The 13,564-nt window shown below is 46.0% G+C and overlaps 1 protein-coding gene across 2 annotated transcripts in view; it reads left to right on the forward strand.

Annotated features, from left to right (window-relative positions):
• SLIT3 (slit guidance ligand 3) overlaps window positions 1-13,564 on the forward strand; it is a 524,200-nt gene that overhangs the window by 484,110 nt on the left and 26,526 nt on the right. For both annotated transcript variants that reach the window (XM_039701675.1, XM_039701676.1), the window contains 3 exons: window positions 2,679-2,772; window positions 7,623-7,760; window positions 12,464-12,704. In XM_039701675.1, the coding sequence (XP_039557609.1) occupies window positions 2,679-2,772; window positions 7,623-7,760; window positions 12,464-12,704 (473 nt within the window). The remainder of the gene's footprint in view (window positions 1-2,678; window positions 2,773-7,622; window positions 7,761-12,463; window positions 12,705-13,564) is intronic.

The following is a 13,564-nucleotide window of genomic DNA, read 5'->3' on the forward strand; positions in this document are numbered from 1 at the left end:
TTTGCATGAAAAATATAATTTTTTTGGATGCTTTGTTTGGTACCTAGCCTAGAATTCTCCTACATTTTGATAGTGGTGTCTTCAGAATGACACAGTGAGTCATAATATTTGACATTTGGGGAGATTTTTACTGGATCTCTAAGCACTTGTCAAGACTGTTCAGAAGAATACTTTAAGAAGAATTATGATTTCCTTTGAGAGCTTTGATACTGTTCATATTTTTTTAAAGCCTGTTTCCTTTGCTTCAAAACAAAACAAAAGAAAAAATAGAAACATCAAAAGTATGTATTGACCATTTTTAGTGAAAGGACAGTTGAAGGCATCTATCCATACTCTCTTCAGTTATTAGATGGCCTTCCAAAATTATTTCCAGCTTTAGCTCATTTAAACTCTTTTAATGTCACCAGCCAGTTAATTTTTTTGATGTTTATTTTCACATAAGTTCCATAGCTCACGAGGGACATGGGGAATATCAAGATGACAAACTGGCAGCTCTCCAAGCTTTGTAGCAAGGTCTGACCTGCTCATGTTCAGGTCTGAGGGAGTGCCTTTGTTAGTTTTTTGGGAGGGTTGGTGGCCTGTGGACTTGGGGATGGCAGTAAACAGAGCCATCCCACTTCTGCCACCTCAAAACGTGTCAACAGCTGTCCCCAGTGTTCACAGCTGTAAGAACTGAACATCTCTCATTGCTTTTGAGGAGCAGCAAAGTACAGTGGCCAGCCCCAAGCCCAGATCTGTTCCCTGGTTACCATGGATCTGCAGTGTTCCGTTTCTTTGGCACATCCTGAGCTGGATGCTTTCATTATATTTGCACAGGGTTTGTCCAGGGCTGTGAAAAGACTTGGTCCATGGATCTGCAGTGTTCAGTTTCTTTGGCACATGCCCTTTCCTGAGCTGGATGCTTTCATTATATTTGCACAGGGTTTGTCCAGAGCTGTGAAAAGACTTGGTAGCCTTTAACAGTTGTGGCTTCCTGGGATTGCTTGGCTCCAGGTGGAATTGCTTGTCCTGTAGCTGCTGCTGTGCACAATAAACTGCAGGATGCCATGTCACTGCCCTGGCAGTGCCCAGCCCAGCACAAAGCCAGGAGGGTGTGCATGGCCCACGAGGACGGGGTTTGTGCTGGCAGTGCCCCCTCCCAGGGGTTGGATTCCTGCTCTCGTTTACACTTGACAGCTCTCAAAAGCAGATCTAGGACACATTCTTGTTTGAAACACCCAAAAACAATTGAGTAGTTTTGGCAAATATATATTCTACATCCATTCTAAGAGGAAGAGTCATATCAAGAGCTGTGTATCTTGTACTGGGGGAGGCTGGACACGTGGGAGGAATAACCTGAGAGAGCAGTAGCACCTGGGGGAGTTAACAAACCACACCTATCAGCACCAGAGTCATCCTCAACATTGCACTCTCAGCCAGCTCGCCAGATCACAGAACTGATAAAAGATGGATGGCTCCAATTTGCATTTTCCGTCTGAATTTTGATCTTTGTGGTTTGCTTGGCTTGTGTTTTCAAGTGTTTCTCTGTAACCACTAGAGTGTAGAGAAATGTAAGGATTTTTGAAAATGACATTTCTCCCAGGACAGGTGGAGCTGCAGCTCCATGAAAACCTCTCAGAACAATTCCAGCCCACCAGTGCCTCCCACATTACCTTTTTTCCCCATTCCCATGACCTGTTGCTTGTGTGATGGTGTGTACCATGTACAGGCACAGAAAATATGGGTAACCTTGAAACCCTGCAGATGTGCTCCTCTGGTGGAGCTGCACAGGGGGCTTTGGGACTGTAGCTTTTGGGGGGGTTCTATGTTGAGATTTCCCAACCTTTGCTTTTCCTGCAAGGCTTTTGGAGGTGTGGGTAAGTTTCTGTGTGATTCTGGGGAAGGCAAAGATCTCTGTGGTCTTTGGCTGGATCTCAAATCCTGGGGTACTGAAGTGTGACCTAATAATTTAGGACTCAGAGAAGGATTGTATTTAAATAAACTATCACGGTTTGAATGTTCTACAGCTATTAATTATTAAAACTTATACAAATCCAGGGAGGTTCGTGGCATGTTATACACCATGCCTAGAAACAGCTGAGCTGGGCTTACATGAGGTAGATTTTTTCTGAAAAGACATCATCTCCTGTGAGCACAATAGAGTTAGTACTTCTCTTATAAATAGTGAATGTTTTATAATTGCATGCAGTCCTAAAGCTGGTTCCTATTATGGAGAGTCACAGAGGTTTTGGGGGGAGGGTTTGTGGGTTGTTGTTCTTTCCCAGAATGATGTCCAATCAGCTTCTTTGGCAGTGTATTAACCATGACTGAAATATGTGCCCGTGTGAAAATGCTACGGTCTAATGAGCAACTTCACTTTTGTGTCACTTTCTTGCTTTGAAATAAGAGGTTCTGGGTCAGGAGCTGCCCATTTGATCCCTGTCTGTCTCCAAGTGGAGTTCATACATCAGTACTTTTTATACCAGGCTTTCAAATCCATGTGATAGAAACACTGTGGTCACTGTAGGTCAAAGGAGCTGATTTAATGAAGTCTCATGTGCCCTCAACAAGCAATTTTGTCACTTCCCGCTGAACTACCGAGCTGTCTCCACTTAGGGAGATCGGCCATCCCTGGACATCATGGGTGTTCAGGATTGTTCACGCTGTGTTACAGCTTTTTTGCTTTTCCTTTGCCTCAGGTGAACTGTGTGATGAGGTGATTAACCACTGTGTTCCTGATCTAAATCCCTGCCAGCATGAGTCCAAATGTGTTCCTCTGGACAAAGGAACCAGGTAAGAGTGTGTGTGTGTGTGTTGGTCTCTGCACAGAGGGCACATTCATCCATTGGCTTGACTGGAGTTGTACTGGCAATGAGTGGGGAGCAAAAATCACCAAAATTAACACAAATAATGCAAGACTATATACATTTCAGTTGTCTGTGCCACATTTTAACTTTAATGCATCCATCCATACTTTTCTAGCTTTCTGTGGTTTGCTGAAAATAATGGATATACCCTCAGAGCAGAGGAATTATTCTGGAATAGAGCATGGCAATAGGAGAATTTCTGGAACAGTCACTGCAAAGTACCTTATCCTACGTCACAAACCAAGGACAGCTTCCTTATGTGTTCCTTAGGGCACTTACAAATTCAAGCAGTGTTACAGGAGACTGAACAGATCCAGAGCTGGATGCCTTCAGCTCAGGAGCTGCCTTTTCCATTGGCCTTGCTTGGCTCATCTGGGGTTTGGTGATGTCTGTATTTGCATTTTCCTGTTGGGAATGGCATTGACTGTGTCACAGGGGTGAGAGAAAGCCTCGTGTTCTGGATGGCAGCAAAGCACCTGGAGCTTTGGGCCTGGGGACTTGTGAGAGGTGCACATTGGCAGCGTTCAGGGCTTGCCTGAAAAGGGACTTGCAGAGCAATTTAGCAAATAGAGACAGTCAGCAGCAAAGTCCAGCTCTGTGAAAGCCTTCTCAGGAAAAGATCTTTGGGGATAAATCCAAGAGAGTTCAGTGCAGAGTGAGCTGCTCTCTGCACCTTCCCTGAGGCTGTGCTCACAGCCACAGTGCAGCCCTGGGTGCTCACTGATTCCCTCCTGGGGTTCTGCCCAGGAGAGGGAAGGCAGCAGGCTTTGTTCCTCCTGGTACCTTCCAGCTGGGGTCAGACTGTGTCCTGTGAAGCAACCAGCATGTCAGAACAGTGTAAACTGACACACAGCACATTGCAGGAGAGTTAAAAAGAAATGAACCAAAATCTTAAAGAGGGTAGGTATCTCAAGGGCAGCTGACTCTCTGCTAGACAGTCAGGCAGTGCAACACAAGCCTTTCTTTTGGGTGAAAAGCCTCCAGACAGAAATGTTTCCAAATCTAGAAGAAGATGAAGCTATTAAATGATGAGGATGGTTCCTGAACTGATGTGTAGGCACTAGACAATGGGGAGTGTGACAGTGCATAAATAGTCCCTGATGTTCTTTCCAGGTTTCATTCCCAGTTAATCCATCATTTGGTTAATTCAGCACCTTTGGTTAATTCAGTAGCTACATCATGTTTTGAAGTAAAGGCTAGTAACTCAAATTGCCTTCTTTTAGAGCATGAAGGGGTGCAGGCAGCTGTGGCCCTGAATCATTTTCCCATTGCTGGAAGCATTGTCATACCTGCCACCCAAACAATTTGAGAAAACAAGATACTTTTTCTCACATGCTTGCTAGAAAAGTGTTCTTCACAGTAGGGCCACTGACTCTTGAGAGAAGCTAAATAACTGCTTTTAAGTATTTTTCTGCTACTCTTTGTTGTGTTATTCTTCCCACTATTCATAGAACACTACAGAAAAGCCCATTATTTCTTTACTCCTCCTGTCCCATTTTGCTTTCTAGCAGCCAAACTTGAGAGGTGAAGGAGCCTTGAATGTAGAGGTGTGCAAGCATTGCTATTTCTTTCATACTTTGGTGGCACCAAACCATTCAGAAATGAGCCCTCAGCAGTTGTGCAGTGATGTTGGGATGCTGCTGGGGCTCACTGAAAACAGCAGCCTGTGCTCCTGTGCTGTAGCTGATCCCCTGATCTCCTGGTAATGCAGGATAATGCTCCTGCAGGAGGAGTCTGGCTCCTGTCTGTCCTGTCTGTCCTGTCTGCTTCAGAGGCAGGGAGTGTCAATGGCAGGAGTGCCCTGGGCATTTGAACAGGACCCACCAGTCCGTCTGTCCTGCCCTCAGCTCTGGTCAGTCTGCAGCTCTGCAGGGGGAAGAAAAAATTACAAAGACAGGGGGGAAAAAAATAGGAAGCCAAGTTATTTATTGAGGTGGGGAGGGGAATTCCATTCTGGCCCTGTGATAGAAGCCGAGATTCAGGGCTTTAATACTGCAGACATTGAGTGCATGCAGATGCAAATCCCCTCAGATAGGCCAACAATTTAAATACCACTGGACATGTTTTAGGCTCTCTGTGATACTGGGAATGTTGCCATCGCTACAAGGCTGTAAGAGAAAACAAGATTTCAACTGTAGTGGTGTCAGATGGTCACTGGGAAATGAGATAACTATCTAGTCATGTAAATTGCTCTCTTACCAGGATCTGAACGTGAGGGTTTCTTTGCCACCTTCTTTACTGCACCAGACTTTCACTGACTGACCCTCAGTCCCTTGCTGGCATGTGTGGGATTGTGGGATGAGGATGGAGTTACCATGCCACCATTCCCTGATGGCACAGACCCTGAGTTTCTAGGAGGAGTCCAGATGAAGAGCTCGTGGAGCTGAATTTCTCGCCTCCTGAACTTCAGGCAGGCATTTTTTGGTGGCTTCAGCTTAGATGTGACACACCAAGAGCTCAGAGAAGACTGACCCAAAAGGAATTCCATGCTTCCATAGCCAAGTTTGGAAGCAAACTGAACTATTTCAGTGTGTCTGTCGCTGTACAGAGCTCTTTGCTTTTGGAGTTAAATTTGCAGATGGCTTTCCTCTCTTCCAGCCTCCTCATCTTTAGTATGCTGTTACTTTATAGAAGAAGAGTAGCCTTCTATATGCCAGAGAACAAAACAAAAAAACAGCCTTTAACACAATGAAATTACTTCCAAAAAATAACTTCAAGAAAGGAGCATGTTTTTCCATTCACTGTATTGATGTTGGAGCATGATATAAATATACTTTATTATTCTAAAGCTTGGAATTATTACCTGACAGCTTAAAATGCTGATTTAATGCAGCCCCGCAGAGAAAAGTGGTGGTTCTGTCATTACTGAGATAGCCAATACACATCATAAAATTGATGCATGGCAGCCCTGAATAAGGAACTGCACATTGTTCATTATTACATCACTTTATATTAGGACTGCAGGGATCGATAAAAAACAACAGGATTAAATGCTGCCAGTTCCCCTCACAAAGTCTTTTGATTGACACTATTTCCTTGCAGGTGTGTCTGCAATGCTGCCAGAAAACGCTGCCCATTTCTTAGGGTTTGGGGCAGGAACACTTCTTGTTTTTTGCCCTTTGCTCTGATTTGCCATCTCCATTGTATTAATCACAGTATTCCCTGAGGCACCAAGGTGTAAAATAGCAATTCACACACACACACACACACAGAGGTGGGAGATGGACCCTCCTGTGGCTGCCAGGCTGGTGGTGGGGGCTGTCCTGCAGGGATGAAGGGTTCTGCATGCCCCTACCCTGCCCACGGACAGCTGAGCTGAACAGGCTGTGCCCCATTTCCTCCAGCTTTAGCCAGTTAGGCAACGCTCTGAAGGGGGACTGGAGCTCACATTCCATTCTCTGTGCCTGGGCGAGGTGGTGCTGTCACCCTGCAGCCTCTCCTGGCCACTGGCACTCACAGGACACTGTTCACCCTGCAGTGTCACCCAGCTCAGCCCTGGGAGCAGCAGGAGCCATGCGCCGTCACTCAGAGCACAGTGATGCTGCCTGGGAAGTGGAAATGTTTTTTCCTCATCATTCCTGTGTATCCAGTTCCTCTGAAGAGGTTTTCCACAAGGAAAACCCCACCAGGCTGCTGGCAGGGAGGGAGGAGGAGGAGTAGGCCAGCTGAATAGATTGATGGAGCTGTAGTCTCTCTCCTGATGCCACATCCTCAGCTTTATGATGTCTCTCCTCTTCCAGCTCTCGGTGACTGGCACATTGGGTCCAACCACAGGCTCTAGCAAGAGCACAAACCTCTCCTTTAGTGCTGAAATTCTCTGCAGCTCTTCTCCCGATTTGCTTGAAGTGTTATGCTTTTTGTTTTCCAGATGTTCAACATCCAGCTGGGAGGACTAAAGTGTGTTTTATGGACTAAAGAGTGTTCATGACTAAACATTGTCTACAGTATAGATTCAAAAAAAGGCTGCTCAGCAATCCCAAAAGATCTGATCCAAGTCAGAGACTTTGGGATGCATTTTCTATTGTCAGGTTATAAACTTCTGCAAGACTTATAAATAGAAATGCTGATGCAGCCTTCATACAGCAAACTTGAGAATTGTACAAAATAAAACCAACAGGCAATGTCTGCAATATCTGGGTACATCCCACTGTGCTCCATCCCACGGTGTCACCCCACAGCAGAAGCTGCAGTGTCACCAGGGCAAAGCACACACTGCAAAACAACTTTCCATTGTTGCAGCAGCATTTTGCCTTGCCAGTGAGTGGAAAGCAGGTGGTGGTCTCAAAACTTGGTCTTTCTCTCTGAATTTGCTGAGGTTTATAGTTTGTTTACAGACTGTTTCTGTTTGGAAGGTGGACCCATGAAGCTGCACAGGGCCAGGCTCAGACACGCAGCAGTGTGCAGGCACTGGCAAAATCATACTGTGGGGCATCAGAGGCACTGGCCTTGCAGAACATTGCCCCTTAGTGTGTAAGGTCAGGGAGGGGATTGTCACCTTTAGCACAAGTGGGACTCTGCAGGGTGAACATCCCTCCCACAGACTCAGCCGAGGAGAAGCTGTGGGATGGTGGTGCTTTGCTCGACTGGAATTTCAGCAGATTGCAGAACCCCAAATGCAGCCAGCTAGGAGGGACCTGAGCCTTTCAGATGGCAGGAGCTGTGCTTGGTGCTGCCAGGACTGACTGCAAACATCTCCCGAGCCCAAATCCAACAGGTGCTGGGCTGCGGGTGTGAATGGGGAAAGGAGCCATTAACAGGGGTGTTGTTGCCTTTCAGATGCGAGTGCTTGCCGGGCTACAGCGGCAAACACTGCGAGGTGGATGACGATGACTGCGTGGGCCACAAGTGCCGGCACGGAGCCGCCTGCGTGGACGCGGTCAATGGCTACACCTGCGTGTGCCCACAGGGCTTCAGGTACGGCAAGAGCCCTCCCATCCTCATCAGCCTCTCCCAGCACTCATCTGACATCCTCACATCCTCTAACCCAGCACTGATCTGACACCCTCATCATCCTCTAACAGCACTGATCTGAAACCCTCATCATCTTCTAACCCAGCACTGATCTGACACCCTCATCATCCTCTAACCCAGCACTGATCTGACATCCTCATCATCCTCTAACCCAGCACTGGTCTGATATCCCCCTGTGAACAGGTACCTCAAGTCCTGTCCCTGCTTAAAAGGAGGTTTTAACAAGTTACCCAGCGATTCTTGCTTGGGAAGCAGAGATTTTGGGGCGGTGCTGTGTGAGTGTGCCTGCCTGCCCCAGCCATCACTGCTAACACACTGAGCTAACAGCACCCAACACACTCACCTAAGTTATATGGAGATAAACCCTGCATGTGCAGAGTGAGCAAAGGATAATAAAATTGTGTTTATGAACCCTCACAACTGGCTGCAAGGAAAACGTGAGTCTGAAGATTTTGTGGCAGTGTCTCTGTGCCTCTTGGACGAGCTCAGTGTGATTCAGGCTGTAAATTTCCAGCCTCTCATTCTGACAGCTGCCAATATATCTGACTCCTGGAAATCTCTGTCTGTCAGAGATAAGTGTGCTCCTCCAAATGGATTCACTAATCATTGCCTGGGGCTGGATACTGGCTTCCTTCCAGCTAAACCTTTTCTGTGTTTGAAATACACACATGAGACAAAGAAGGACTACCTGAAAAGATCACTCTTGACAAAGCAGAAATTGCATGAACACTTATAAATCATCTTCTCTGCTTTGTATCTGCAACTGTTTTCATTCTTCTTGCTTTCATCCTTGCTGGTTTGGGTTTTTTCCTTCCCTCTCAACACACGTTTCTGTTGCAAAGCAGACAGCCTTCCCTGAATAGGCATTGATATATAACATGATGTCAGCCCATGGTTTCACAAAATCAGACTTGTTATTTACAAGGTATCAGATATCCTTTGAATTTCAAATTCATACTCTTCTCTCCATGTTTCACTCTCTGCTTCAGTCCATTTGATGGCCTTAGGGATCCTGCAGACTGGCAAGGCTAACGTGACTGTGGGGTGTAAATCCTCAGTGTTATCTAATTGTCAGAGTTGAGAAATGGGATTGCAACGCCACGTCTGGAGTCAAGGGTAACTCGAGCCTGTCATCAGATGGAAGTGACTGGGAGACTTTTGCTGCAGGTCCCCTGAATTTTTAAGGCCTGTAGGCACTAGGCAGTGATGAATGTGAGGGTTTTTTCCTGGGCAAGCAGAGTCACAGTGTTTGTCAGAGATGTTCTGAGTTGACACAGCTGGGTGGAGCAGCAGGGGTAGGTGGGAGGTTGGTCTGGTCCCTTCCCATGACCAAAGAGCTCTACTGGCAATTTAGGCAGTGCTCCTGGTTGTCTGGTCTCACACCAGGGGCATCAAGAGCAGGACCTGGAACAGTCCAGTCTTCTCTCCTGATCAAAAGAGAGGCTCTCATTCCACTAGCAGTCCTCCAAGTAAAGGAAGCAAGCTCCAAAACTCAACTACCAGCTTAGACAGCACTTCACAGCCCAAGGCAGGCAAGCAAAGTAATTCCACTGCCTGTCAACAGCACAGCCGGGATTAACTTGAGTTCTCCTGTTTGCTTTCTTTTTTTTCCACTACTCCATGCCACTTCCCTAAATTTCCTGTGCAAGATGCAAGGAAGACAAGGGTCTTTGGGGAGGAAAGGCTCACACTGAGCACTACTACACTCTCTCTGCCAAGGCAGACAGCAGGATGGAGCCCCATGTGTTCTCCATGCAGAACAGTCCCTGATCTTGTTTGATTTCAGGATTAAAATTCTGCTAACAAAATATGATCTCATTATTCTTCCCATGACTCAAGCCTTTTGTAGTTTAAAGGCCCGCTGCTCTGAAGGGGGTTCTGAGATTTGGGCTTTTTCCTGTTAAGATTACAAATGCAAATATGGTGATTGACAGAGTTCAGCCTTCTGATGTTCAGGGTTAGACTCCCCTGTCCTTGCAGCTGCCTTGGGCACAGTGATGTGTGGCAAGGAGATAACTGTGCAAGTGTTTGAAGGCTGCAAGTGTTGATGAAAAGGAGAAAACACGAGGGGTGGTCTGACAAAGGTAACTAGGAGACCTAAGATGATGATTAATAAAGTTTTCTGGCTAAGTATCAGGAATCATTTCCCAGCAGTGAGTTTGCAGAATGCCCTCCCAATTATCCAGCTTATGCTGCTGTAATAAAAGCACAGACCTGTAATGATTTTATGGTTGTCACTACGCTGTGTGTCAAAGCTATTTGGAGCCACACATTAAAAAGATGTTAAGACTTCCATCCTCACACAGCTGAACAAATGGCACTTGGCTGATTCTGAACAGGGTAGGTAGGGCCTCATGCACAGTGAGGCTCTCATGACACCCCAAAAATCAATAGTGCCACCATACACACACTCACTCCCCTATTTCATCACTTCCCATTCATTGGTCAGGTGTAGTTGTGCTCCTTGCAGCACCTTTCCTTAGCACTCACCAACTTCTCCCATGCAGAATATGCTTTCCTCCTGAAAAGTTTTCAATGTTTTCTTCCCAAAATAGCGCTCATTTGCCCCCTGCAGATGAAAACATTTTAGAGAATTTGTGAGCCCCGCTGAATAAACCCCGAGTTCTCAAAGCTTCCCTGCAGCAATCAGCCTCACAGTAGTGCTGCCTGATAAATGCTGCTCTGGTGGGGAAGCACACATTAAGCTGCAGAGCCTGATGGAAGCACTGCTCCTCCGTGGTGCAGATGCTTCCGAGTTCTCCGCTGGGGCAGATTGCTGCAAGGAACTCACAGTGATTATTTAAATAAATGAGATTGTACCAGGCAGAATGGACTTGGCCAAGCTATGGAAGTCAGGCTGTGTTCCACATTCCACTGCTGTGGAAATAAATCCTATTAATTATTTCTAAATATATACTTATAAAAAATGTTTAAAATTAAAAAGGAATGGGCCTTGACAGACACTGTGAGTAATGTAAGGTCTAGGTGCCAGTATCAGGAAAGCTGCCCTGGTAAAGCCACACACCAGGGGGGGTTCACAGCAAGTAAGGGTGAGCAGGGGCCATAGCAGGAACTTGGGGGATCTTTCAGAGCAGCCCTAAGCACAGACACTCTGGCTTCTTCCAACATTTGCTTTCTGTTAGTGGAGGCTGTTGCGGGTCACATGGATTTTTTTATTATGATTATTTTTAACTTCCAAAAAATTAAAATTATATGCACTGATTTTCCTTCAGTTTCCTACTTTCTGTGGAAGACAAAACAAAACAATGGGCATTAGGTAGAATGGAGCTCACAGGCTGGGTTAGCAGTGCTCTGTTCTGCTGGTACCTCTGCAAAGGGATTCCCTTTTTTGCAGAGTAGACTCAGATCACAGACCCTGGGGAGGTCTCAGATTTGGGTTTAAATGTGTCACAGACTTCACTGGGAACCTCTGCAGGGCACAGTATGAGTGGAAGCTGTTTCAGCCAGGCTGCAGTGCCTTGCAGAGCTGAAGAACCAGTGCAGAGGGCAGCTCAGGCTGCTCTCAGTGTCTGCACTGCCTTGTTCACATCCAGTACTCAGCTGGGCTCTTCTACATCAGGCAGCAGGCACAAGGTGGCTGCACCTCAGAGCCACTACTCCAAAGCAGAATGGCAGTGATGCCCTAGGATTTCATATTTTTCAGATCCTGTACTGCTTTAGTGTGTAACTGTAAAACTCCATGGCCTGTCAGGTACTGTTCTCCCATTTCATTGAGACAAAACAATTCCTCTCTAGGCCTGGAACTCAAGGACACTTCACTGTCTCAGGCCCTGAGAGGTGTAAACAACAGTAAGCTGGGGGGCATAACTTGGAGTAAACGTCTTTATTACCTGAAGCTGTAATTGGAGGATTAACCCCTGAGATGTAAATGGACCAAACTTATAATTACCTGAAAAACTTGTGATCACCATCCCACCTGGGTCACCAGAAACTGATGCCTTGGAGTTGATAGGAAAATTAATCCACATACACCAGAGGTTTATGCCCAAAAAGGAGACAGAGGAGTCCTTTGACTTTATTTGAATAAAGGGAGAGGCCATGGGGCATTCCCCTGGGGTCTCTCAAATTTTTGGAGGACGCAGCCTCCTTTTTATCCTGCATTTCCCTTCTCTCTTTCTCCATTGGCAGAGGTACTTGAGAGGTACAGACCTCTCAATATAACTGATACCAAAGATTTCCCTCTAATGTCTAACTCTCCCTTTTCATTTTTAATTCTTACAGAATTTAGGGGTTTTTCTTCCCCATTGTTTCTTTCATCTTTCAATGTCTAATTTCATTTATCAGCAAACCTAAAGTTTATGTGTAAAAGCAAATATCTTTTTCCATTCATCAATCAGTGGAATCCTTCCCACTTTTTTCTTTTATCTCCCAATGCTAGTTTTATCTACCAGCAGACCCACAGCTTGTTTGTAAAGACAAATCCACTGTTCCTCTCAGAGTGATTACCTAAACCAGAGGCTAGACAAGATGAAGAGAGTAAAATTGAGTTTTTATTAAAGACCTTCTGCTTTTATTCGCTGAATTCCATCCAGCCTCTGTTTTAGGTAGCCATCCAAGGCACCAGCAGTACCTGAAATGAAAACAATAAAGTGGTGCTGAGTGTTTGCCTTCCCTTTGCCGTGCAGCGGGCTGTTCTGCGAGACGCCGCCGCCCATGGTGCTGCTGCAGACCAGCCCGTGTGACAACTACGAGTGCCAGCACGGCGCGCAGTGCATCGTGGCGCAGCACGAGCCCGTGTGCCGCTGCCTGGCCGGCTTCGCGGGACAGCGCTGCGAGAAGCTCATCACCGTCAACTTCGTGGGCAAGGACTCCTACGTGGAGCTGCCCTCCGCCAAGATCCGCCCGCAGGCCAACATCTCCCTGCAGGTTTGTCAGAGTGAAGGCTTAGCTGGAGGCCGCGTGGGTAAAAATCCATGTTTGTTGGCAATACCAGTGATGCTGTGTCCTCTTGCAATTGTAGAAAAATGTGTTTTCTAATCTACTGTTGTGGAAACCCAGGGCACCGGGAATATTTCTCTGTCTGCTCTGGGGTGCCCTGACCCCCAGGGGAGCACTGACTTTGACCCTCATTCATGGAGAACATTTCCTAGACTTCGAGATAGACTGGAATGCACAAAAGTGTGAAATAGATTATAGAGAGTAGTGTAGGTGTATCACTTGGTGAGAAATTTAGGTTTTGGGATTTTTAGTATGTTGTGGATGGAAGCAAGATGGAGGGCACAGGGTGTTTTCCTGAGTTTCTTCTTCATGCTTCTTGGAGTAAATGTTTTCATTACCTGAAGCTGTAATTAGAGGATTAACCCCTGAGATACAAATGGACCAAACTTATAATTACCTGAAAAACTTGTGATCACCATCCCACCTGGGTCACCAGAAACTGATGCCTTGGAGTTGATAGGAAAATTAATCCACATACACCAGAGGTTTATGCCCAAAAAGGAGACAGAGGAGTCCTTTGATGCTTCTTCTTCATGGGTTTGGATGGCATTCTGTAATTGGGCAGAAAAGTCTTCATTGTGGACTCTTTGGGATCAGTTATTGGGTTAAAAGGGAAAATAATCTAGGTGTCAGTTCTGAATTGGATTACTTACTCTTAAAAGACCCTGTAACAAGAGATTGTTGGCCATTTTGTGCCTTCTAATGAAAAGCTGCCAAACTCACAGTAGTGAGACTGTTTTAGTGATAAGAAATAATAAACACCTGAGTCTGAACATGAACTACCATCT

The sequence above is a fragment of the Passer montanus genome, unplaced genomic scaffold, assembly GCF_014805655.1.
Source record: "Passer montanus isolate IOZ18808 unplaced genomic scaffold, ASM1480565v1 scaffold15, whole genome shotgun sequence".
NCBI classification, from domain to species: domain Eukaryota; kingdom Metazoa; phylum Chordata; class Aves; order Passeriformes; family Passeridae; genus Passer; species Passer montanus.